The sequence below is a fragment of the Pomacea canaliculata genome, linkage group LG10 (assembly GCF_003073045.1).
Source record: "Pomacea canaliculata isolate SZHN2017 linkage group LG10, ASM307304v1, whole genome shotgun sequence".
NCBI classification, from domain to species: Eukaryota; Metazoa; Mollusca; class Gastropoda; order Architaenioglossa; family Ampullariidae; genus Pomacea; species Pomacea canaliculata.
The window spans coordinates 25,804,027-25,828,495 of record NC_037599.1 but is presented as its reverse complement, the minus strand read 5'-3'; the positions used below and the strand labels follow the sequence as shown (position 1 = coordinate 25,828,495).

General features: G+C 39.6%; 2 protein-coding genes across 3 annotated transcripts; one reads left to right on the top strand and one right to left on the bottom strand.

Annotated features, from left to right (window-relative positions):
- Positions 1 to 9,138: 9,138 nt before the first annotated feature.
- LOC112573997 (GTPase IMAP family member 8-like) lies at positions 9,139 to 18,130 on the bottom strand. Of its 2 annotated transcripts, XM_025254763.1 has the most exons (13): positions 17,992 to 18,130; positions 17,217 to 17,332; positions 16,965 to 16,986; positions 15,712 to 16,211; positions 14,263 to 14,561; positions 13,582 to 13,975; positions 13,078 to 13,271; positions 12,308 to 12,692; positions 11,818 to 11,955; positions 11,557 to 11,720; positions 10,855 to 11,239; positions 10,097 to 10,257; positions 9,139 to 9,727 (listed from the first exon to the last, which is right to left on the bottom strand). In XM_025254763.1, exons 5-13 carry the CDS (start codon positions 14,536 to 14,538, stop codon positions 9,338 to 9,340), a joined length of 2,487 nt encoding a protein of 828 aa, XP_025110548.1. In that variant the 5' UTR covers positions 14,539 to 14,561; positions 15,712 to 16,211; positions 16,965 to 16,986; positions 17,217 to 17,332; positions 17,992 to 18,130; the 3' UTR covers positions 9,139 to 9,337. The 2 variants fall into 2 exon arrangements, with proteins under 2 accessions (XP_025110548.1, XP_025110547.1); XM_025254762.1 differs by lacking the exon at positions 17,992 to 18,130 and having other exon boundaries at positions 17,217 to 17,413.
- Positions 18,131 to 20,586: 2,456 nt separating this feature from the next.
- On the top strand, positions 20,587 to 23,496 carry LOC112573725 (GTPase IMAP family member 4-like). The gene is made up of 4 exons (XM_025254306.1): positions 20,587 to 20,629; positions 21,738 to 22,293; positions 22,672 to 22,722; positions 23,437 to 23,496. Exons 2-4 carry the CDS (start codon positions 21,846 to 21,848, stop codon positions 23,466 to 23,468), a joined length of 531 nt encoding a protein of 176 aa, XP_025110091.1. The 5' UTR covers positions 20,587 to 20,629; positions 21,738 to 21,845; the 3' UTR covers positions 23,469 to 23,496.
- Positions 23,497 to 24,469: the final 973 nt, after the last annotated feature.

Here is a 24,469-nt window from a genome sequence, read left to right as displayed (position 1 = left end):
CATTCCACTAACTACTGCCTTAACAATGTACTCGTGGAAATAAGCGTGAATCTAAGCTGTTAGTTCTGGCTTAAATAGAAAGTACTTACTGGGAGAAACATATTTAGCTAAACCACGTCTAATATCTGAAGGAATTTTACTGCATGCGTCTTTAGCCAGTTTTCAGACTTCTGGTAAAATATTCTCTTGTATTAATGTACAACGTTCCATGATTGCCCTTATACTTTTGCTACTGTTAACAGGAGAGACGTACTGCAAGCGTGAGGACTACCTAGCATGAGTGTTTGGGAACAACATTACCGTCCTTTCTCTCGGAATGTCTTCACTGCGCGGAGACTCCATCTAGGCAGCTCACCGTGGTAAGTTTCAACCTCACCGACTTCCACCCGAGTGTGTCGCCTCAGTCCTAGCGACCGAGAAGACCACGCCGGTGATAGACGGCAGGCTGGTCGTAATTTAATCTTCACGCACCTAATTACCACTCTCGTTTTCCCGGCACACCTCCGCCATACACGTGCTCTCTTGTCGGAAAGTATACCCACATTAAACTGCCTTAACTACTTGACTCTAACAAAATTCACAAAAAGCACACCACCAGTGAAAAACTCGCCAATGAGCAGCCCGCTCAAATGTTCGCAAGGCACACATAAACCAAGTTGTCACCTGCCAGCAAGACTACACAAGCTGAGCGTCCGCCTCACTGTCCAGCTCCTTCACTTGAACGAAATCTCCGGGTGACTGCCGGATACGCTCTTGGCATTCTCATCGCTTCCGCGTTCCTGCCTTCACACCCGATACATAGCGCAGAAGCCCGAAGTAACACCGGAATTATTGAGAACTAAGACCCTCCACTCCTCGTGCGCTAGTGAGCCTTCCCTCAGCCCACCGCAGCACCGACTGCCCCCACCAGACAACACCAACTACGGGCGTGGCGTCGTCTTGTCTATCACCGCCTCGGCGCTAAAACTATCTTCCGAAAGAACCGAAAAGCAGCCTTGATCAACGTGGACACACACGGCCTTCTCCCTCCACCAACGCCCCTCACAGCTAATATTATTAGCATAATACTGGCACGGCGGCGGGCCGGTCAGGCAGACACTGAGCGCGGGCCGAATTGCGGGCCCGCGGGGCCGGCCCCTATCGCCCAGGATTCTGCCGTTTATTACCAACTACTGCCTGGTCGTCACACCAGGCACTCGATAACTGTACCGAACTACACAACAGTCCAGCGCGCTCTTGTCAGTGTTGAACGCTCCTCTCCAGCGTTCTATCCGTCTACCATTTCCGAGAATGCTCCGCGTCACTTTTCTCTACCGTCTGTCAGACAATAGATTGGACATCCTCCCACAGCGGATGTTGAAATGGTGTAACTACCATGTTATATTCTTCAGCGCCTAATAGAGTTTCTCCTTCATCTGCATCCTAATAATTAGTCTACTATTTTTAGTTACAGGCCGAACTCCTTGTCTATCACAGCGAACCAACATATCTCTGGCTCACCAATATGTACAAAACTCATCGAAATTTTTTATTATGGCACGACTGAGACTCAGCGCAAGCCTCAGCGACGAAGGCGAAATTGCCGGCTTGCCCAGGAGATGCAGCTGGTTACCCTTCTACAAGCAGTGTTAAGCCGATCTCTCGTGTGATTGTGAGCAATAGGGCACCCTGAAGAAAGAAAATCCCGCATGCCCGGACGGTCTGTTCTATAATATGGATTCCAAGGTAAGTCCACTTCTTTAACTACGTTCTAGCAATTCTTGTCCATGCGGTGTATTGCCTCCAACGACTTAATGCACTAGATCAGTCTCATTGAGAGGCTTTGGCCCGTGAGACGTGTTGGCTTCAGGTGCCACATGCTTGTCTTGTGTTATTTCTCCGGTCTTAGATGACTGTTACCACCCGGCGACGCTGCCAGGCTCCTCACTTGCGTTCTGTAAAGAAGTCCTCAGACAACGTCAGTACATTTGTGACCGCATACACTAAAGTGAGACGAGCAAAAATTAAACACACACCACACATTAAGAACGCAAAGCGACAGGGGTAGTAGCAGAGAACCGGTGCAATCAGAACAATTAAATGTAATATTAAACCAAAAAGACCCTTAATCCAGTTCACAAGGCTCACAAGCTTCGTGGACAAATAAACTGGACCCCTCTATTACACCAAATAAACTAAATATGCCAAAAAGACAACCAAACCGACATGAAATAAGTCAATGACCAAAATTAGGGCGCGAAGTAAAAAAGTTGCTCCTCCTTATCCTCACAGTATACACCATCTCCACTTTCTCGTCTATCTGGAGATGTTCAAACCAACAAGCATCTTCAATCGCCTGTAGGCCAGGATGCTTTAAGTTACTTTTATAGACATCACTAATTATATCGACGCGATTGCAGAGACACGACACGAAACCCAAACACCCTTATAGTGTAAGTGCCGAGGGCACAGCCTCAATACCTACAACAAGGATGCAGTTCTCAACCAGAAGTACCAAGTTCCCTTCCAGAGCCGCAGATAACTTTTGCTTGAGGCATTGCGGTAGTTAGTTGGTTTCGTGGACTGGTTAATGCTAGAATTTTCTAGAGAGTTAACTGCCTTTAGAGAATTGGCGAATAGGCATCCCAGCAGGTTTCACGCTTGATCATCAGCGCAAAACAACCCGCTCGACAAGGTTTTGCATATGCAACACCTATATCGTTGTAGTTTGGCTTTCTTATTGATCCCCCATGGCAGTTTGCACATGTACACCTGAATTCAATTTTAGCAAGATTTACTGGGTAATTAAGATGTAGCAAGGATGTGTAGGCCTTAGCATCACGACAACTTGCTTTCCTTGCTTGCTCACCTTCCCTTCTTTTTAAACTCGCCTGAGCTGTAACAAGAATTAAGCCTTCGACAGCAAATTTAAGAAAATGCTGGACTTCCACAACTATTCTATTTGCGAAAACGAAAACCTACACCTGTGCACTTACATTGGTTTTTCTTCCTTTTTAACTGCATGAATAATGCATGATTCAAGAGAAGACACTGTCTCTGCAAATAGTGCACCGACTGAGGGTGATCGTCACGTAAACTCGGAACACCCACAGAATCCAGAACAGGTCGTTCCAGTACTCACGCTCAGTTAATTTCTATCAAATGAACTCATGCACATACAGAAAGCACAAGAAGCAAGAGCGAGCCAGAAACAAGCATACACAGCACCTTATTCAACGTTGCAAACCACCGCAACCCACAGACGTCCTGATTTCTCGCCAATATAGCAAGTTTAGTTATAAAAGTAAATCCACTTCAGACACAAGGTCACAAACTAAGCACCATCTATCAAGCTGCGGCCATCACTTACTCCCGAGCACACGGCTGGATGGGAGTTTTACTCTTCTAAGAGCAGTCCACATTCTGTCAGACTCTCTGTTAGGTAGATTGCCTCGGAGACCATGGTCAATTATTAGATTGCTACATGTTCTCTAGAATTATTGTCTCGCAATTGTTACTATAATCCCTTGGAAAGTCGTGTGAAGCAGTTTAAAAGACGATAGAGGACCAGAATCTCGAGAACCTTGATTGCAGAATACGAAATAGGCCTGCAACGGCTAGGCGCCAGAGACATTTGTCTGCAAGCATTGGCACGTGTGAGTAGCCTCCTTGCATCATGTAGACATTAATGTCCGCAAGGCGCGCTTTCTTTCCGTTTGTTCGATGCTCCACTGAACCTTGCGTACTAACATTAAAGTAAACTTGGATATGGACGAGAGAAACACAACCACCCAACTTTTACACAAAGTGCTTTCAACACAGCCAGCAGTAGCTGAACACATGCAGGCATCAAGAAGCACGAGACCACTGCCTCCCCAGCACGCTACCTCAAGCCACTCCATTCGTCTCTCCTTCCATCCTACTCCTCCATAACTCCGCCTTCGTCCCACCCATCCCATCCCTCACCCACCTCCGAGCCATACCACCTCTACATGAAAATTACTTTTCGTCAAGCACATTAGTCTAACCAACAAGAAGTCCCATGCATCCGTACATCGAACTTTTAAAAGCTAACTGGCTTAAATGACATATGACTACAGATAATGGGACACGTGTCTCGCATCTTTCGCTTAAAGAAAATTGAGATGTTTATTTTCATCAATTGTTTTGTCTGTGGTTGTAGCAGAGCGTGTTAACACCAAACCAACGGATGTATTTACAAACGACACGATTGAAAGAACCACCCAGGAACTGGAGGAAGTCTTGATCGCCTTCAGGAAATCCCCATAGACCTGAATCCTGCTGCACGGTTTCGTGAGACGTATTTTGGAGGCAGGTTATTAACCATAACATAACCTTAGCCACTCCATCGAGTACCCAGCCGTCGCAGTTGTACGGGTCTCGGCTTTTCAAGATGATGCTCCATTATGCAGTAGCCAATAGTCCCGATACGACGCCTAAACCGCTTCACGACAGTGTTACATACAAGACAGACCGGGAACAATCAACGTCTAGTAAACACTCCATCGGACTTAATGGCTGTACTATTATGTATCTGAATCCGTTGTATTAGAAATGAAAGATCCCGGGTTTCGACTTTTACAAATAAATTTACTTTATACTCACTAATCTTTTTAGCTGTTACGACTTAAATTACTGTCTAGTGAAGACAGTTTGTTTATCCTGCAGCTAGTGTTTGTCAACTTTCTTCGTTTATTTCTAAACATGCATTAAATTTTTTAATTGTATCCATCTGTTTTAATATTTGAATAAAGGTTCTAGATAGGAGATTTTTTTACAAAACCAAGAATATCCCATGTCATGATTTTGCGAGCAGAACACATAAGCTCAAGTACAACATCTTCTCGAAGTTATTACTGCATTCAAATAGGACAAGATGTTTACTGATAGTTATCCCTGAGAGCATTTGTACATTTGTCGCTAATACATGATTTCTCCAAAAGTGTTTCATATTTACAATTCCAACATTATATTGCTAAATATTTATTTTTTTATACGTCTTGCAAAGGGCGAGCACACACTCATCTATCTTATAGTTCCATTTTTTGTCTGTGCGGCGGCGGGGGGAAATATATCATTTTTTTACCCCAGAGTTAAATGTGAAGCACTCTGATTTGACACCATTTTAATTTAATATCTTTTATATTAGTCATTGCTTTAAAAATTATGACATGCCAAATCAAACATTTCTGTTTACGTTTCTCGTTAAATTTCAAACAATGTGTAATTTGTGTGTTCTACATTCATTTTATTATAGTACACCGTCTTGCTTCTTTCTGTATTGATGGAATTACCTCTTCTAGGTTTTGTTTGTATCATATGTAAACCAAAAGGGAAGATAATTCTGTTATAAATTTATAGTCATTCCCGACTTAAAAATTTTAAATGTCTTATGGCCCTTATTACTTACGACCATTAAAGAGACAAAGCTTATGTTAACATCATAATTTATTTTGAACACCTTGGTATGTTAAGAAGTTTCCTTTTTTATTTATTAAGTGTCCAATTAAGTTTTTATTTTTTCTCCACCTTTCTCCTATATAGACTTGGCTTACATTCCAATTATGTTACTCACAAAAGATAAGTTCTCTCACAAAATTTCTTTGTTTTTTGATCCAATATACACCTCTTATTACTATTCTCCATTACATTGGTGTTAACTGTCTCTTTAACCATCTTTTGTACAGTAATCTAAGTTTAGCAAGCTTACTATCCAACAACGTTTATTTTAGATAGTTCTTTAGACAACATTATTTGTAAAACCAACATGCCAAGAATTGCCACTTTTTTCTGGCACATTCCACAGCATCCTGTAACATATTGTAAGAACTTAATCGGTAAAAAATTTGTTTGCTTCCCCAGCCATCATTGCACTTGATTTTGTCGGTGTTTAGTACTAATCAGATATCTTTCAAAATATGTTTTTATATATCAAGAATAAATCATAGTTTCTTCAAAAGACATTCTGTGATCTTCCAAGGTTTAAGTTCTGTATCATCTCATATTGTGCTATTTTACTTTCAGAGTTGTGGATTTGCGTATACCTTTTATTATTTGTTTTTCATGATCATAGTAGTTCAGAATTCTACGCACAGAATGAAAAAATAAAGTGAGAATGCGCCCTACCTGCGTCCTCTCTGTCGAATTGGGACACCATGTTGATAATTTCCCATTCGCTGACGAACACTTTGGTTTTGAGATTTGTATAAAAGGTGGTGAATTCTTGCCACTTCAGAGAAAAGAAGGGCTTAAGCCACAAAGGAATGTAGAACATCAAGCATAAAACTCCAACCAATACTATCGGTGGCTTCTCAAAGTCCAGCATATTCGTAAAGCAGGCTGTCCATTGAATGTCAAAATATTCTACTCAGGTCATATATGCTCAATATTATCCTCCAAGATATCTTCCATGGAAAAAAACTACGCCTGATAGGCATGAATAAGAGATCCTGGTAAAACTTGTTCTCGTTCTGTTTGTAATGCATGCTGCACCAACCTTATCTATCATATTTATGAGAGTGATTGGCCTCCAGTCTTGATTTGATCTCTGGGCTATCCATTTAAAAGGATATACATATAATTACACTTTCGTTCTAGTGTAGCTGATAACTCCTTTTAGAAAGCCTTTGTTTAGGGATCTAACAATGAAAGGACCAAGCTGTTTTCGAAAAAAACCTTTAAAATACTCTACAGTAAATCCATCGCCTCCCTGGGCTTTTTTATTAAACAATACTTTGTACGACCTGACCTGCTTCAACAAACAGTGATAGTTCCTCCTCTAGTAAATTAAGTTCAAGCTCGGTAAGTTTTTATTATAATCTTCATGGATGTAAAAAAAAGTTGAAGTCTTGAATTGCTCGTTCCGAAATACAGATTAGAGAAAAAAGCTTGAACCTAAGTTCTTATTTCTTAAGACCTCGTGGTGCTTTCCCATTTTGATTTTATAAATTTTCGAATTTGTTTGCTTACATAGTTGCGTTTTCCTAATGATCAGAAATATTGACTGACTTTCAAGTTCTTTAATTTTTTTCTTCATTCAGCCTCCCTTTGTCTTCCAGCTGTTTTAAGATTATTTTTCTAATATTTTTGCCTTTTCCTTACTTTTTTCTCACTTGCAAAAGCTCTCTGTTTTTGTTCTGATTTTTCATGTTTCATAGTGTCTAGAAAGATTTTGGTCAGATACACAAACTGCCAATTCCATCAAGGAATATTTCCTAATATTCGTTTCATATGAAAGGTTGAGCGTTCGTCTGTAACTTCTCTAATAACAATATTTATTTGAGTTTAGATAATATTTTTTCTTTTAAATGTGATAAATTGAACTTCCATAAATTAAATATCCTTTTTTCTTCTGTGTTGCTTAATGATAGAGTGATCAAAGAATGGTCAGTTCAATATCCTGGAGTGATATCCACAGTCCACAGGACTGATGAGACGCCAGTATCGAGGAAGCTACACGGCAACCTGGAGGACCTGCGGCGCACAGCATCATTTGTGCAGGAGGCAAGCGTGTCCATTTGAGTGAACGAAGAAAGAAGAAGAAGAAAAAGAAGAAAGATATCCACACATCCACAACAAGATCTGAAAGTGGTCCTGACATAAGGAGGAATTCCAATCTGCTTTGTTGAAGGGGCCTTTTGTCCACCAAGTGTATCATAGTGCTTCTTGATTTAGTTCACGCCATGTCAACCAGGTCTAAATTTGTCATCATCTATATCAATTTGTTTGCCCTCTTGTATTGTTGTCATGCTTATAATTATTATAGTCTAGCTGAAAATTCAAAAACATATTCCAAAATCACCTCCAAGAACAATATCATCTATACCAGACCTGGGCATATGCCGGCCCGCGGGCCGGAATCCGGCCCGCCTCCTGTCTCTGACCGGCCGCCCGCTGGCCCCCCCGCCAAGTATATATACTATATATACGTATTGGGTAAAACTGAGTTAACTATATTAGCCTCCGGCCCTCTAAAACCATCCCAATTTCTCATGCGGCGCCCCTTGGGAAAAATTAATTGCCCACCCCTGATCTTATACCTAATTGCCTCACACACTTTACAGTAGGCAAGTCAAAGTGAGGGTACCCCGATGGCCACACGAGTCACATTTGTTTTGTCATAAGGACCGCACAAGACAACTAATTCATTTAAGTCATATAATAAAGATTGTTGCAGAATACTTCTATTACTTAAACTTAGAAACATACTCTACTACTTTCTATTGCAGTCATTGATTGTAAACAATAAACTTCGGACGATTCATTTAATTTGTAATTAACTCCCCATTTTATTAAAACGAAAGAACTAGTTTTTTCAATTTATATTTTACAGTTGTTTTACAAGAATTTTGATGACTTTTGATCCAGAGATACAATAATTAATCGAAGAAATCGACTGAAAGGAAACATTTTATTTCCGAGATATAATATTCTATTTGCATAACTTTTGACTTTCGCTCTGCCCATATCATCAACAGACCGTAAAGAAAATGTGTACTAAGGTAAACACAAATTTTATATTTCACAATATTCACGACAAAATTAAGGCTAACGACGACACTACGGTTTCTTATCAATAGGGTAGACACTTTTCACATCTTTTTATCTGATTCTAATTAAGCTTCAATAGCTGCAATAAGGGATGAAAAAAAAATATTATGTTACAACTTAGTAAAAAAAAACAAATTTAGCTACGCCTGCGGAAATGTAGTAATTTATTCCCAAAAGATACATTTGAATACAACACAATTCTGAGGAGCTGCTGAGAGTACAGAATTTAAAAATCATGTAGCGACATAAACATGGTTGGTTTTCACAAAATCTATCACGAAACTTCATTTGATAAACATAGTAAAACTCATCTTATAAATAATATTTAATGGTCAATATTACTCGAAGTGAAAAAGTTCTGACTGTCCTATTGAATCTTAGAAGCCAACTACAGAAACATTATACCCAAATGTCCATTTATCTTGTTCTGATCGATAACTAACAATAATACATTGTTACGTTCTGATCACACAAAATAACACTCGTGTAAAGAGACGCTTCGCATAAAAGGTGTCCTCTAATATTTAGCAACAGTAGACGAATGTATAGAAAATGCCATCAAATGAACTCTTTTCATAAAGAAAAGCGTACATTTTGGGGATATCTCGAAATAAAACGATGGACTACTATGTGGAAAGGCATTCACTTGAATTAAAAAAGTTTCAAAAGCAAAGATTAAGCAGTTACCTTTCAATTACTTGTAAATTAAACCTGTCACGTAACACCTCATTAATTATAGACTCTAGCAAACTGATTTGCTTTCTTTTTCGAGTTTGCTACCACAAAGCTATGAAGCTTCCTTCGTTGAATTAAGGACATCCTTAATGTGATCTGCAAATAATTTTTTCTTGTGCTCTGGCGTTAAATTTTCGATTAACCAGAGAGTGTGGCCGCCTTTCGCCTCTTCACTCATTTCACATAAAATGTTTTCCATTTCTTTCACTCGCTTTGGAACAGAACGTACCGCCTCCATATCCATAGTAACAACAAGTTTCACGTGCTGCCTGAGGTTCTCCTCGATGAAGTCTTGAAATCGTCTGAACAGTTCGAGGTCTTCAGTCGTCGCAATGGACTTCCTGACGAAATAAAAGATGGCGTGTGGACCGGGACGAGTCACTTCCAACAGACTCCTTAACTGCTCCTCAACGGGCCTTGATATTCCCGGTGTATCAAATACCTTCAAGGAAAACAACGCAGTCGTGTAACAGCCATCTTTGTTTCATTGATTCTCTCAGTGTATCTTTACCATCACGAGCAAAGTGATGACAATGACAATGACCAACTTCGTCAATACCAGTGGGAAATTATATTAGTTTATGACGATGCTTGTGAGATTTAACAAAATTGTGCAGATATACTGTTTAGAAAAACTCACAGCGCTTAAGTGTGTGTTATGAGGGAGATAGATGAGGCTGGAGATTTGATGCTGAGACCATTACACATACCCATGATGGTTTATTTATTGTAACCTCCTGTTATGCAAAGTGTCAACCACATCAAACCTGAATATCATAACAACATACAGCTTGTTGTGACCCAAACTCACCTGACACCAGGTGTCGTTAATGTAGGTCAAATAGCTGACCGTCCTGACAGTCTCTGTGCCGGCCTGAAACACTGGTCTGCCTACGATGGCATCGCCACCTGAACTCTTCCCGCTTTTAGGGGGTCCAAGAAGAAGAATCTTCTTTATTTCTCCCTCATTTTCTGTTGATTATTATAAAAAGATGCTAATAATATTCGCAAAATTTACATAAATTATAGTACATCGTGCAATACATTAAAACAAACTGCAAACCATGGCTAGTACGTGGCTAAAGCCACATTGAACAACAGAGCACGCTTAGTTTATTCATTTAAAATAATTATTATTGCCTGTTACTAAAATCGCCGACCTATCCTGCCCCACAATGTCTTGTCATGGGGGCAGTGTGTGACATTTCTCTCAGTCCGTTGCTACATGGGCGAACTCTCTAATTATCTGCCTACACTTTGCCTCTAAGGCGCTGGTCTCCCGTACATTAGAACTTTCTCTAGACTATCTCAGACATGCAGTGTGTGTGTTGGAGGGGGGCTTGTTAATTAAAATAAATGTAAGTGCTTAGGCCAGAATATTATATTAATTTAAACTATGATATAGAGTTACAATTTTAATCATATCTCAAAATACCATAAAATAAAATCGTTATCGTAGGGACGAGAAAAGCACTCTGTAACTAGACACAATAAGTTCTGAAATGCAGCAGCATTGATTTATAAGCATCCTGTTTGTAGAGCTTTAAAAAAGCTGATAAAAGCACTTACCAAGAGTAGGTACGAAGGTCATCAGGTGCATAATATGTTTCCTTTTTTTTTCTTCAGCATCATCTTTTCTAAACACAAGATAGCGATTGTCTGCGTCCTTCAGTACCTCATGCAACTCTATGCACGCGTCCTTCAGTTCCTCCTTGATGTCTCTGTCCAGCCGCTCACCAAAGGTGAAGGCCACGGTCAGCCTTGGGCAGAGGTAGTCATCTCTCAAACCTTTCTTTATCTGTTTGTAAATCTGGAACTCTTTGGGTCTATAGCGTACATCACAGCGGATAGTCAACAAGATGACATCAGGTTGAAATGTCCGCCAGCTGTGGATCTCTCTGTCCACATCTTTGTCATCGACAGACATGTTGCTGAGGTCAGAAGTGTCAGTCACCTGACAAATTATTATTGACTGTAATGAGCACATTATATTCATTACAAGCATGATATATTGCATTATAATAATAATTGCGTATAATAATTCTTTTGCATTATGATTATTAAATGTTCTAACTACTACGTATCATGTTTAGCTTACAATACTCGTCTGAAAAGACCAACGGCACATAAAATTAAGGACGGCGACACAATAAGATGAAAACAAATAGGCACGAAAATAAAGAATTTCGACACTTGTCATTGTGTTTTGTCATTGTGATCTGTGGATATTTTAAAGGAAATACTGTTGTTGATAAACCGTAACTGTCTTACTGTAATGTTGACTCCGTATCTTCGAGCTGATTGGGTTTTAGGCCGTGTGGTTGCTGAAGCAAAACCTCTAGTGACACAGAAGGCGGAGTAGTTCAGGAGAGAGTTGCCCACTGTGCTTTTTCCATTTCCAGTCTTGCCGACGATCAGTACATTAATGTTATGTCCTATAAAATCATTTGTAGATTATATATTTATTATGGATAATGAACTCTCTTCCCCCTACCTTCGTTGTCTCCTCCCTCTATCTCTCTCAACACTTACGTGGTTCATCAGGAAACAAAGACAGTTGTCGTATGCTGGCTTGGGATGTGTTGTCTTTATGGATGTGATGGAAGTCTACCTGGGACAGCTCAGGTGTAGACTCCCACAGGAGATTTTCCGCACACGTTTTCTGCTTGCCTACAAATATCACGATTTCAACTGCATTGGAGAACTGATTAGCGAATAGTGGAGACTAACATTACCCCACAGATATTTTAAACTAACTTTGAACATGTTACTGAGTTTATCCAAACAGCATTCTTAAGAAACTACTTTCAGTAAGCATCAAATAGAACAAATAGATTGGTGATTACTAATACCCACTTATGAAAATGGTACCGAGTTTGTCCAAACTGCATTATTAAAGAATGTATTTTCTGTAACCATCAAATAAAACAAATAGATTGATGATTACTAGTATCCAGTCACGATAACTACAAGGAAAAATATATTTTCTTTATTATGCTTTCAACAGATAGTTGAAAATTACCTTTTTCTGACACAAAGTCGAGGATTTTGCTAAAATGTTTCTCTTTATCTTCTTCTTGATCGTCAATGCTGAACACAATATACTGTTGTCTTGCATCAGTCAGAACATCCTGTAGCTCTGGGTAAACTGATTTCAGCTCATCCTCTATGTTTGTGTTTAGCCTGTCCCCGAAGGTGAAGGCCACAGCTAGCCTTGGACAGACGAATTGTTCCCCGAGAACTCTCTTTATCCGTTTGTATATCTGATGTTCCTCTTGTGTATAGCGGACATCACAACGAATGGCCAGCAAGATAAGGTCAGGATCGAAATCCGACCATTTTTTTATTTCATCATCTGCAGCTTTACCTTCCAGCGTAAGGTTGCTGACATCAGGAGTTTCAATCACCTTAAAAAGAAGTTCCATTTACAGCGCCTTGAGAAAAATATAGGATAAATATTATTATGCCAGGTAAAAACTATTTACTACTATTGTCTTCAACCCCAAACCTACTTTGATTTGTTATTATTAAAAGTGATTTGAGACCATCGAAATTTTATTTTTTACTGCTTCGCATCGCAGCTTAAGTACAGTACTTCATTTATGTTAACATTACTATTAAAACAGTTTGCAATTAATATAACCAGACTCAAGCTACTTACAGAATATAAATATAATCGTTTTTCGGCCCAATGTTTTTCAGCCTTGTCTTTTAACTCCTATAATTTAACAGTCTAAAACAAAAAATAATGTTTCAGAAATTCCAAGTAGAATCGCTATCACCATATCTCACTGTAATATGTTTGCCTTGTCTACAACCACTCCTGCTTTCCTCCTTTGTACAGGATGAGGACAGCCCAGTGGTGACATGAAAGACAATCTTGTTCAGAATGGAGTTGCCCACCGTGCTCTTTCCGTTTGTAGTTTTGCCGATGATCAGCACTTTTTGTTTGTCCTTTTCTTGTCGCCTAAGATCTCTTTCATGGCCTGCGAATTTCAGAAAAAATAGTCCTTATGGGAATTCAAAAGTATATTTACTAGCATTTGTACGCCAATATCAAGGATCTTCATATTACGCATGTAAACTAAAACCCATGGATAGATGTGCGTGCACATAATTTTATGTGTAAACGGATATCTTCAGAAAAATAAGTATTGAAAACTTTTAAAATACGTTGCATATGAAAAGGGAGATACTTTTATTATAAGGCGTATTGGTTGGTTACTCGTTACACTAACGTTGTTACCAATGAAACACAATACGCTCTTAACTCTTCAAAGACTTGTCAACACGTACTTAACTCATCAAGGTAGCACAACACCTGGTCGACACGCTTCTGTTGCTCGCTGACCCCGAGTGTGGGGTCAAAGATGACGTAGCGATGGCCGGCGTAGTCTAGAATCTCCTGTAAACCTTCATGACTTTTCTTCTGGAGTTCCTCTTCACTCGGTGCTTCCTTGTCTCCAAATGTGAAGAGCACCACGAGCCTCTGCCTAATAAATTCCTCGTTCCACAGACCCTTGACTCTAGTGAACCTCCGTACAGCGTCATTGAGGTCCGCGGGGCTGTAGCGAATAGTGAACAGGATGAGGTGAGGGTCTGGACACATGCTTAGCCATCTTTCTAGTTCACTTTTCGCTTTATCGTCGTTGTTTAGGTTTGAACTACAGATGTCGGGCGTGTCTAAAACCTTGACAGATAATAACAGCAAGAATGATAATTTATGGAATTCGCTACATAGTCAAAGTTAGCACATTTAATGTGCGTGTAAGTGTTTTAGTCGAAGCATGGGATAACACGAGAAAGCACCCGGTCGAAAAGAAAGAACAAATTATATAAACGATAAAGAAAAGAAAAAAATGTATCTGCTCTATTTATTACATTTGGGATTCTTATAATGTGACATTGAGTTGTAATGTTTAAATTAAGGAATCTTTCAAAAAATACAGTTGATCTTCAATTAAAAACACAAAATACCAGTAAATGTCTGTCTTCCCTGTCATTTTCTCCAATCATTGCTGCCACTGTTACGGAACTGAAGAGATTAGCGTTTGACACTTGAAAGTGGTCCTTGCCAAGAAGAATATTTCCAGCTGTGCTCTTCCCACTTCCAGGAGCTCCAATGATGAGGATTTTAAATATTCGGTCGTGAAGACATTGAACCTCACTTGTGTCATCTTGAGTGGAAGCTGCGGGTATCATACAACCCGACTGTCTATGGTTGCAAGAAATGGTTTTTGTGTCTACTTCCATTTCTTGGTAAGTAATCTTATCTTCTGCAAAAATAAAGTAAGCTGTCAATCATTGTGATATCCTCGTACACTAATAACAGCCATTTTAGTTCAATCAGACAAAAGCCCTGTCAAGCCAATCTGGGAATAATTATCACAGCATCGATACTGGACATAAACTAATGTTGGACAGTACAAGGTGTGATATTTCCGGACTTTCTATAAATTTTAAATTTATGCAATTATAACAGTTTAATGTATAGAATAAAAGGCATGAAGGATAAGTATTTTTCCTCAAGCTGTAGTTTTAATCAAAACTTTACATTTGAGCGTAGTGCACATTCCATCAAATGCACGCGGGTTGTCAGGAAATAAGCAGTTTGTTGAGTTTTATTGCAAATAAGTGAACACTATTTACCCTTTTCGGTTAAATCTTTGGGGGAAGCTTCTATGCTTATTTTGGGCTCGGTTCCTGAGTACCAAAACTTTGTTCCATGAGTGGATTACTCTAAACAAGAGATGATTCCTTTCAGTAGTAATCAAGTCCAAACTAAGACTAAATAATGTTAACTGCTGGCACAGTGATGACAAACGGTCATTAATATAGCCATTAGAGTTTAATTTAATGCCTGCACACTGACAGCATGTGGGTTTTGGTGTATTTCGACAATCTCTCACTACACTATTTAATTCTTGAAGGGTCGGCGATCCTACAAGAAAGGGGAGCAACACCATATTTTTGTGAGTGCAGCACAGCAGTTGCGTAAACATTGCTTCCCTTTGCTTATTTATTTTTATATTTCATTCTCTGGTTTGACTTAGTGAAAAACAGATAATTTAAGAAATTGTTTAAAAGAAATACAGGAAATCCAGATAACACTGAAAACAAAATGCAGCCAAATCACTAATCATTTATGACTTGCATTCTTTATTGTCTGTTCTCTCGCCATTTTTTCCTCAGTTTCTCTGTCCAACCTGCTTAATTCTCCTCGCCTATTTGCACTTCGTCTTTTCGTAACAGCCGTTAACGATGTAATGCTCAAACATGAAAGCTAATACTTCATACAGCCTCTACTCTATTGCACTATGTATGTGCATCTCAAAATAATTTTCTTCCTGTTTGACTAAATCTTTCGTACAGTACATTAACGATAATGATCACTAGAGAACATCAACTCAATTATCCGATACTCACATTCAGACTTGAAGGAATCAACACAGCTTTGTTCGCATTCCGAAAGCTCAAGACGATTCACAGCAGCCGACACACCCTAGAGCTGAGAGATTTTCGGGAAATACACTTGACATGAACTACTCCGTTGTTGACAGCAGGCGCTGACGGGGTCAGAGTTGACCTCCTCTTGTATAAGTCTTTCTTGCTCGCACTTAGAATCACACTTCTGTAGATAAGGACACAGCTGTTCTACTCTTTGTTTCGAAAATTAATGATTGTTTTTCCCTTGTAAATCATCTAAATTACTGCCAGAAAAATGTATGTCAGTGCTGTTGAATATCAAGGTCGAGGTCGAGGTCGGTGTGGGCGGGGCTTCAACGGCAACTGACGTCTTGTGCCCGCCTACTGGGTGTAGATTGACAGCAGTGGATACAATACTTGAATACTTCAAGTTGCAGAGAATGTAGAACAAAGATGAGTTGCTACCGATCCAAAGTGAGCATAGATAAAGCGGCCACTATCTGTAGAAGACAGAAAACTACTAGAACACTGAGCTGCAATGATTCCCTTTCTCTAGCAAGTGACATGGGTCAAGGTCACAAGTTGACGATTGACCTCATTAGGAGACAAAGTCTGACATTGTGTCAGCAGTGACATGTCAGTACAGACATGTCAGTCTGCAAGTCAAGAGGAATGTCGCCATGCTTGTCATTTCTGAAAACCGATCTCTTTCTAAAAGTAATAACAGGTGATTGGCACGAACACACACACACAGATCATGATTTTTACCCTCATAATATTGTGGAAAATTTACTGATCGCTAGTAGGCTACCTGTTACACTTTTTGTGATTGTAAACATCTATTGGTATACACCCAGTCACATAGCTACACCATTTGTATGTCTTTAAACTAGTTCCATGTCTACAATACATAACTTCTTTCACCTTCTCCCACCACTACCTTTGTCACCGCCATGTAGATTGCTGTTATAAGAGTTTTGTCCTACCTGCTCCATACTGTGGGAATACACGAGTGGGGTGAGTCACTCATCCTAAGGTAAGAAATGTTGTTTGAAATAGAGAAGCTGTTTGTGCAAGCACCCCCATCTAAATCAAATGCGCATCCGTTCTCATAATAAGTATATGTACTGGAGGCTGTCCTTCAAACATCTAAGGAAAGATTGTCCTTGTAATTATTGTCCCGTCGTCATGAATAAAATTATGTGACTAACGTGTATCATAAAATGAAAAAAAAAAAAAAACCACGTTCTTACCATTCATGACTGTCTGACCTCTCTGTTGACAGAAAAATATGAAAGATTATCGACAGTTACATTCACAGTGCAAGAGGATAATAGTAAGCAGCAGAGTGCACTTTGACTATAAAAAAGATTGATTGATGGATTGATTGATTGATGGCATTGAGAACAGCGAATTGAAATCCAATCGTACTTGTTCTTCACACCAGACACATGCACCTTCTGACCAAATGAATGAAAAAAAGGAGAGAAAGAACGTTCAACTACCTCTAAACCATGCAGTTCTGAGGACATTCGACTGTTGAGTCTTTTTCTCTCTCTGTTCACGGAATTTCAGCGAGATCACAGTTTCCAAGTGACAGGTTAAGCGCATCAAGTTTGCTCTGCACGTGTGGAAGAACTGAATGAGGTAGTCCACTCCGTACTTTCCTACCAAGGGCCTCTCTCGAAACCGTTAGTGTTGTGGCCCTCAGCTTAGCGCGTGTTACAATTCACACTTCTTTACAATATAGGACCAATGGGGAAATGTTAATAGGACCACTCTTGGCCTAAGATTGGCTAAGTCTTGATCGAATTTTGACATCAATGTATCGCCCATCTTGTCCAATATTGGACCAGTCTATATAACAATAGGCCAATCTTAGGCCAATCCTGCATTGCCCAAGATTGCAAGAAAACCCCACATTCAACCAATATTGCCTCAATGAGGTTTTTGGTTATATTTGGTCCATATTAACCCTATTTTACTGCAGTGTTGTAGATAAAAACAGCTTGGTTTAATGCATTTAAAACATAGTCATTCGTTTTGGTCTGTAAAACGTCCTTCAGTTGACAAGTCATTAAAATAAGAATAACAATAGCTATTTACTTGCGAGTTGTTCTATATTATCAAAATATATATTCAAGCACACACACACTCTCTTTGACTAAGCTATCGGTGGCTCTTAATCTTTATAACTACCTCGTGTTCAATTGATGCCTGTGTGTGTGTGTGCATACGTTCATGTCACACAACATGGCTAAATGACCTGTCAGGACCTACCATAAGTTTCTAGTCCAGTAAGTCATGTGTCTGGAGACAACGAATGTATTGCTAGGTCATCTCTCCTGAATATTTCGAGGCGCTTTCGTGTGTTGGGCGTCGACACTTACAAGTACACACGAGGCCAAATGCCAGCAGGTAGAGACAGTTTCTCAGAAACCAAAGTGTGTTTACTACTGCTGGCGCCGCAAACAGACATCTGACCCAGTGGTTTTCTGAAAAACAGTGAAGCATGTTCGTCAATGATAAATGCTACCTGCATGTCATATCATGTCACGTGATGTCATGAATATTGATGATATCGTTGGACCTCAGTGAAGGCAATTATTCATCTCTAGCGTATGTGTGCTGTGCTGTGTACTGAGAAAATTTGAGCCGCATGTGTCATCTGGCTAAATGTAGAGAACACAGAAGTATACAATAGTAGACAATAGAAGTAGACTGGACAGAACAGCTGCACAAGTAACAGAGGCCTGAACACAGCATCTCATGTGAGTAGTCTCGACCTCTCGCGAATATTAATCGTTTATGCTCACTGTCAGTCTTTCTGTCTGTTTGCCTGTGTGTGTATGACTGTGTATGCGTGTTAGAGAGGTCTCCATGCGTCAGCAGGTTCACACAGAGGTGCGATGCGATATTTGGGATTTCTATTCAGACCCTCGCGTCAACTGGGTTGAGGCCAGAGTCTAGTCATCGTCGAGCACTCGTCTATTTTGGTCTCCACTGGGATGTCTGTATTAATAGAAACCTCCTTGACTACCTTAACATCCTGTACCCTTAACAGCTATCGACTCTTGGATGTTGTGAGTGAGTTTTTCAGTGTGTGTTTGAGAGACAAAGAGATGCACGCGAGCGCGAGCACATGTTTCAATGATGTCTGTCTAAAATTGTTGTGTGTCGGCGATTATTTTGCTTATTTTTTGCGTTTGCTTTCCGTACTTGACTGGACTGGCATTTTGTTTTTGTTGGTATTTATTGTGTGGTCTGAGCTCAGCAGCAGTTTGATTGAAAAATCGGGTACCGTCTCCGGTTGAGCGAGTGGTTGTGTGTTGTGTTGGCTGTTTGAGCGTGAAAAGCCTGCATCCGGCCACGCTGGGGCGGTTACCCGACAAAATTATGATTTTATTTAATATGTTGCCATCTTATGATGCTGGATAGAGATTTTTCGTTAGGTGGTCATGTAAGAGTGTTGATGTATCAATGGGATGACCTCGAATTTGTCTATAGTGCATGCAAAGTGGTTTTGTTATTTTCATTCGTAAATGTTTAGCACCATACTATATTTTGCAGGAAACTAAATATTTCGAAGGTTATGAACAGCGCTTTTCTCTAGAGTACCGTCAAGTATCATCAGATCGCTGGACAAAAAAGGTACTACCTCTTATCCGTCTTCAAATCTGCATGATTCTAAAAATGTTTTTAGTATAATCTCGATTTCTCTTGTTCTCTTTTCCGACAATTTACAAAATGACACAATCTCAAATATGGCCGTTCCCTAGGTGTCCCGTTATTCCTGTATCCCTAGTCCAGGTATCGTGAGCCACTCATTATCTTAACCAACACACACCGCACACTACACTCGTGTAACACACACTCGCCACTTATCTCGCCCCACAAAGTCTCTTGTCACGTGAGGGCCCTCCGATGTTGCTGACGTCCAAGAATCCGTTGACGTCGCTCCGTCGATCGTAGCGACCTCCTTCCCGAGCGAGGGGACTGCCGTGTGTCACCACGTGTCTCTCTCGTCCTGTAGGCCGGACTGCTGTCTCCCCAGTTGTCCTTTTCGATCACATACACATCTGTTTCCCTTTTTTTACATCGTTTGTTTTCCAGTAAATAATATTCAGCGTAAAAACCATTCTCAACAGGCGCAGTGGCATTGTTAACCACGATGTGTGAAGGAGATCTTAGTTTGCTGCATGTATCAATCATCTATCCTCATCATCAGAAGATAGTGACTATTAATTGTTTAAGTATTTTAACTTGCAATTAGATAATATAGATAGGAACTATGTGTTGTTATATAGTTCATAGAGAATGATAGTGATATTTTATTTAGCTTTCACGGCGCTAGTAGGGACTTTAGGATTTTTTGAATTGGCTCAGCAGGAGGGTTTGACGGAGCGTTTTTGTGATGGGACTTAGATTGCGTTGTTGTTATGCCTTTTATGTAGCCATTTATAGTTTTGTGTGGTAAGGGTGGTGGCAGTGAACGGTGAATCAACACTAAAGATATAGATCTATATAACATATTAAAGATAATGTTCCAAAACACTATTATTAAGGTGGTCGCCATATGTTGTGAGCGTGTGTAGGTGGTTTCGGAATTGGTGCCGGTACTTGTATGCCATTATGTCCAGGCTCGCGTTAGTTGTCTCCCAATCTTTCTGACCTCGGCTGTTTTAGCGAGTGCCCTTGGACCTGATCCAGGTGACAACAAAGTGGGGTTCTTAAGCTGCATACGTCGGGTCGGCCATGAGGAGTTAGCGGAGTCGGTAAAGAGTTCCAACAGGGAAACAGTATTCCTGTCTGGCGCAGTGAACTATTTGGCTCCTATATAACAGGTTATTTCGATCCGTGCAGCAGAATAAAAGTGGTAACGGGAAGTCTGTCCAAGCTTAAGAGGCTGACGATTGAGGTTAAACTGTAAGAGGTGGAAAGTATAATTTGTATAGGGGACAGATTAGCCGGATCATTCTATTCTTTATGTTTGCATGGGTTTCTTCTGTTGCATTTATATTAATGGGTTGATTATAATTTCTTTATTAGGTCTTCTAGCTTTTTGTTTCTGTTTTTTTTTTTCGTTAGAACTCGTCGAGATGGTGTTTAGATTCGGCGCGCTAACTGTAGATCAGATATACGCATCATGTTGTTGAAGGTCGATTATAAGCACTTTTTTTTTGAGACCTCTCGACGCATGCGGGATGAGTAGTGGGAGCTATTTCTTCACTGAGGTAGATCAGTGTCGACGTGTTAGTTAGATGTTAAGCCTTCGGTGTCTATGCTTCTTCTGTTCTTTAGTGTCTTCATCTTCTTTTTCTGAACCTCACCTTGGGACATACAGTTACATATTACTTATATATCGAATTATTAATTATTATTATTAATTATTTTAATTATTGTTTTATTATTACTACTCACTTATTATTATCTATTTTCTGATTATTAAGTAATTATATTATTATTACTGTGATTCAGTGATGGACGTATCGTAGTATTCAGTAACGGTATACACCTAGTTCTGTCTAAAACGCTAACTTACGAAGTGACCATATATTCACATTTCTGCTCTAAGTAGCGTGAAAAGGTTTCAGAAAAACCACACAAAATACAAAAAAATTAAAAATTTAAACAAAGCACTCAAAACGACGTGATTATATTTGAATCAACATCTCTGAGCACCACCAACTAATTTGTTTATCACTACAACAGAGCAGCTTCACCAAAGCCAGTTAAAGTATTTAATTATAGATTATCACCACTAGATCATAGTCATTGCGGAATGCTATAAAAGTACTTGACATGAAAGTACTTCATGATCGTCTGCCAACCGCTTGTAAAATTATCTCTCCTAAAATAAGCTCTGATTACGAAAATGCCTTGTAATCTTTATTTAACAATTTAGAAACTATTTTGTAGTTTGACGCAAAAAATATTATAAGCAGTTTATTTTTTTAAGTACACGTCGAAATGTAATACACAGCAATCACTAAAAGCATTTATGCAACTTGTGGACCTTCTGGCAGGTCACAGACACACCCGGATTATGCGACAGCTATCTCACACAAGAAGATATTCAGGAGGAAATCGCGAAGTGCGTGGCCACCGTCACACCTGGACCTCACGCCGTGCTGATGGTCTTCAAAGGCAACTACCGCTTCACCCAAGAAGAGGTTCAAGCTTATGACGATCTAAAGAAGATTTTTGGACCGGAGCTCGTCAAGCACATGATAGTCGTCTTCACCGGCATGGACCACTTGAAGGAAGACGGCATCGACCTACCCACAGCACTCCAATCAGCTCCAGACAAGCTGAAGAAAGTGCTGCAAGAGGCCAGCGGTCGGTATGTGGGCTTCAACAACAAGGCCTCGTGGTCAGAGAGAGCTGAGCAGCGGGACCAGCTTCTCAAAGTGGTGCGTCAGGTGCTGAAGAAGAACTGCGACAACTACTACTCCAACGAACTGATGAATATGTTCGAGAAAACGATGCAGGAGATGGAGGCGACGTTTCATCAAGATCGCGAGCACATCAAAGAGGGCGTTGTCAGCGAGAAGCCATCATTTCTCGGCCGCTTTTACAAATGTATTAAAACTATTTTTTATCAACTTTTGGAAATAGTGTACTTCTTAAAACGTTTACATTTTTTCAGGATAATGTATCATCTAAAATGAAGTAAAGTTCTTTTTACGGCAACCATAAAATGAACACAAGGATAGTGTTTATGACAATCAGAGATTCATTGTTATGCACGCTTTCATTTCCCAATAAGGTACATATTTTTTCTTGTGGATATGAACAAGTTATCTTTGTGAACTTATTGACAATTAATGAAGTTATGTGCTCACTTGTACATTGCCCAACCATAAGCAAACGGAATAAGAAAATTAGGGAGAAAACGGTTTTGATGAAACTGCGTAAGTCCAATCATTTTAAAGACATGCTTTTCTGGAAATGTTTCAGCACCAGGAAGGGTTTTGAGCAGTTTGCTAGTTAAGAGTAGCATAGCTAATGGTGAGTATATTTGCTGACTATTTTTTTATGCAAAGTTTACAATATAGGAGTGTTCCTGTATTACAATATGCTGCTTGTTTGAATTCCCGTCTGAAGTGTATTGGTCTCTGTGTGCAAACGTTGGAGTGCTAACATAAATATAGGAGTGTGGATAGTTGTTTTTGTTTTTTTGTTTGTAAGACTATCTGAACGATCACATGCATGTGCTTTTGCCTATGTATGTGTGTCTGGATATGTGTTGGGAGGGGAGGGGGGTCGAGACTGGTGGATGAGGAGGCACGAGATGACATTAGTGGAGTTTGTAATTTTTTTATTCACTATTTGTTCAATTTTGTGTTTCTTTGCTTTAAGAGTACATAATTATACTGTGACCTACAATAGAATATCGCTAGGTGTACTAATAGGCGTATCATAACCAGCAAACAAAAATGTGCTGGTCGAATAAATACAGTATAATATAAAGGAAAGGACGGGCTAAACAAATAAGACAAATTCTAGATATAAAGTTGCTGATTTTATCATACTTAATTTGAACTTTACTTTTCCGGAAAACTAGCTTCTGTACGTCAGACACCAAAGAACTTAAAATTGCCTGTAGTTTCTAAACAACTCGTAGTGCCGAAAATTACATATGTTTCTTTCATGGGATCATCCATCATCCGCATCCGCATCCAGCAGACATAAACACTGACAAAAATGTTTTAAATCTTTAAGTTGCCAGCTACAACGTGATGCTGGTCTGGTGACAGGGAGTGGAAAGAGTTCCCTGGGTAACCTGCTATTAGGCAAACGGGATTGACCCACAGTCGGGATTCAAACTCTCGGGACGCAGACAGTCACTGGGTGAAGTCTTTGCTTGACGGCGTTGAACTGAAGGTGGGGCAATGTATCATACATTTGAAACTGCTTGTTTAGCACATGAGTTTGTAGAGGACAGCAAAATAACAGATCATTTATTAATCGCATTCCTAAGATAACATATTGCTAATAGAAATATTCCAACAATATGGCATCAAATCTGATCAGAGCAAAATACTAATTTTTGCGTGTATGTGCATATGTGTGTGTGTGTGTGTGTGTGTGTGTGTGTGTGTGTGTGTGTGTTGTGTGTGTGTGTGTGTGTGTGTGTGTGTGTGTGTGTGACAATTTAAAAATCTTATCAGTGATTTCATGCGGCTCAAAACACATTCATGAACATATTGAGATTATATGCTATACATACTAAGTTAAAAACATTATTTCAGATTACTGATGTACCAGGTCTCAGTGACACACACCATCCCGAAGAGATTATTCTAAAGGAAACTGCTAAGAGTGTGACTATGGTTGCCCCAGGACCTCATGTCATTATTTTTGTCTTTTCATCCAGAGAGCGTTACACACAGGTGTGTCTAAGATTTAGAATTTCTTCTTCACCTTTTCATCCTTTTATTGTTCTGTTATCACCTTCCTTCATAGTCAGCAGAACGCGTCGATGATTTGAGTTATTTCGAGGAAGTGGTATCTTTTCTAGCAAAAAAAAAACTAGCAAGAGACAGTTTTATCACACTACAACAATATGTCTTAAAGTAAGCCGCTAATCTTGTCCTACAACCTGATGTTGCTGGTAGAATTAAAGCATAAACGTACATGATTACACTTGTGAGAAGGCAGGTATGAATGCTGGATGCCCATCACAGTTATTTAGCTAGAATTTGACAACATCAATGTGGTGTACTTTAATTGCATTTTCTGTTTTGTTTAACTA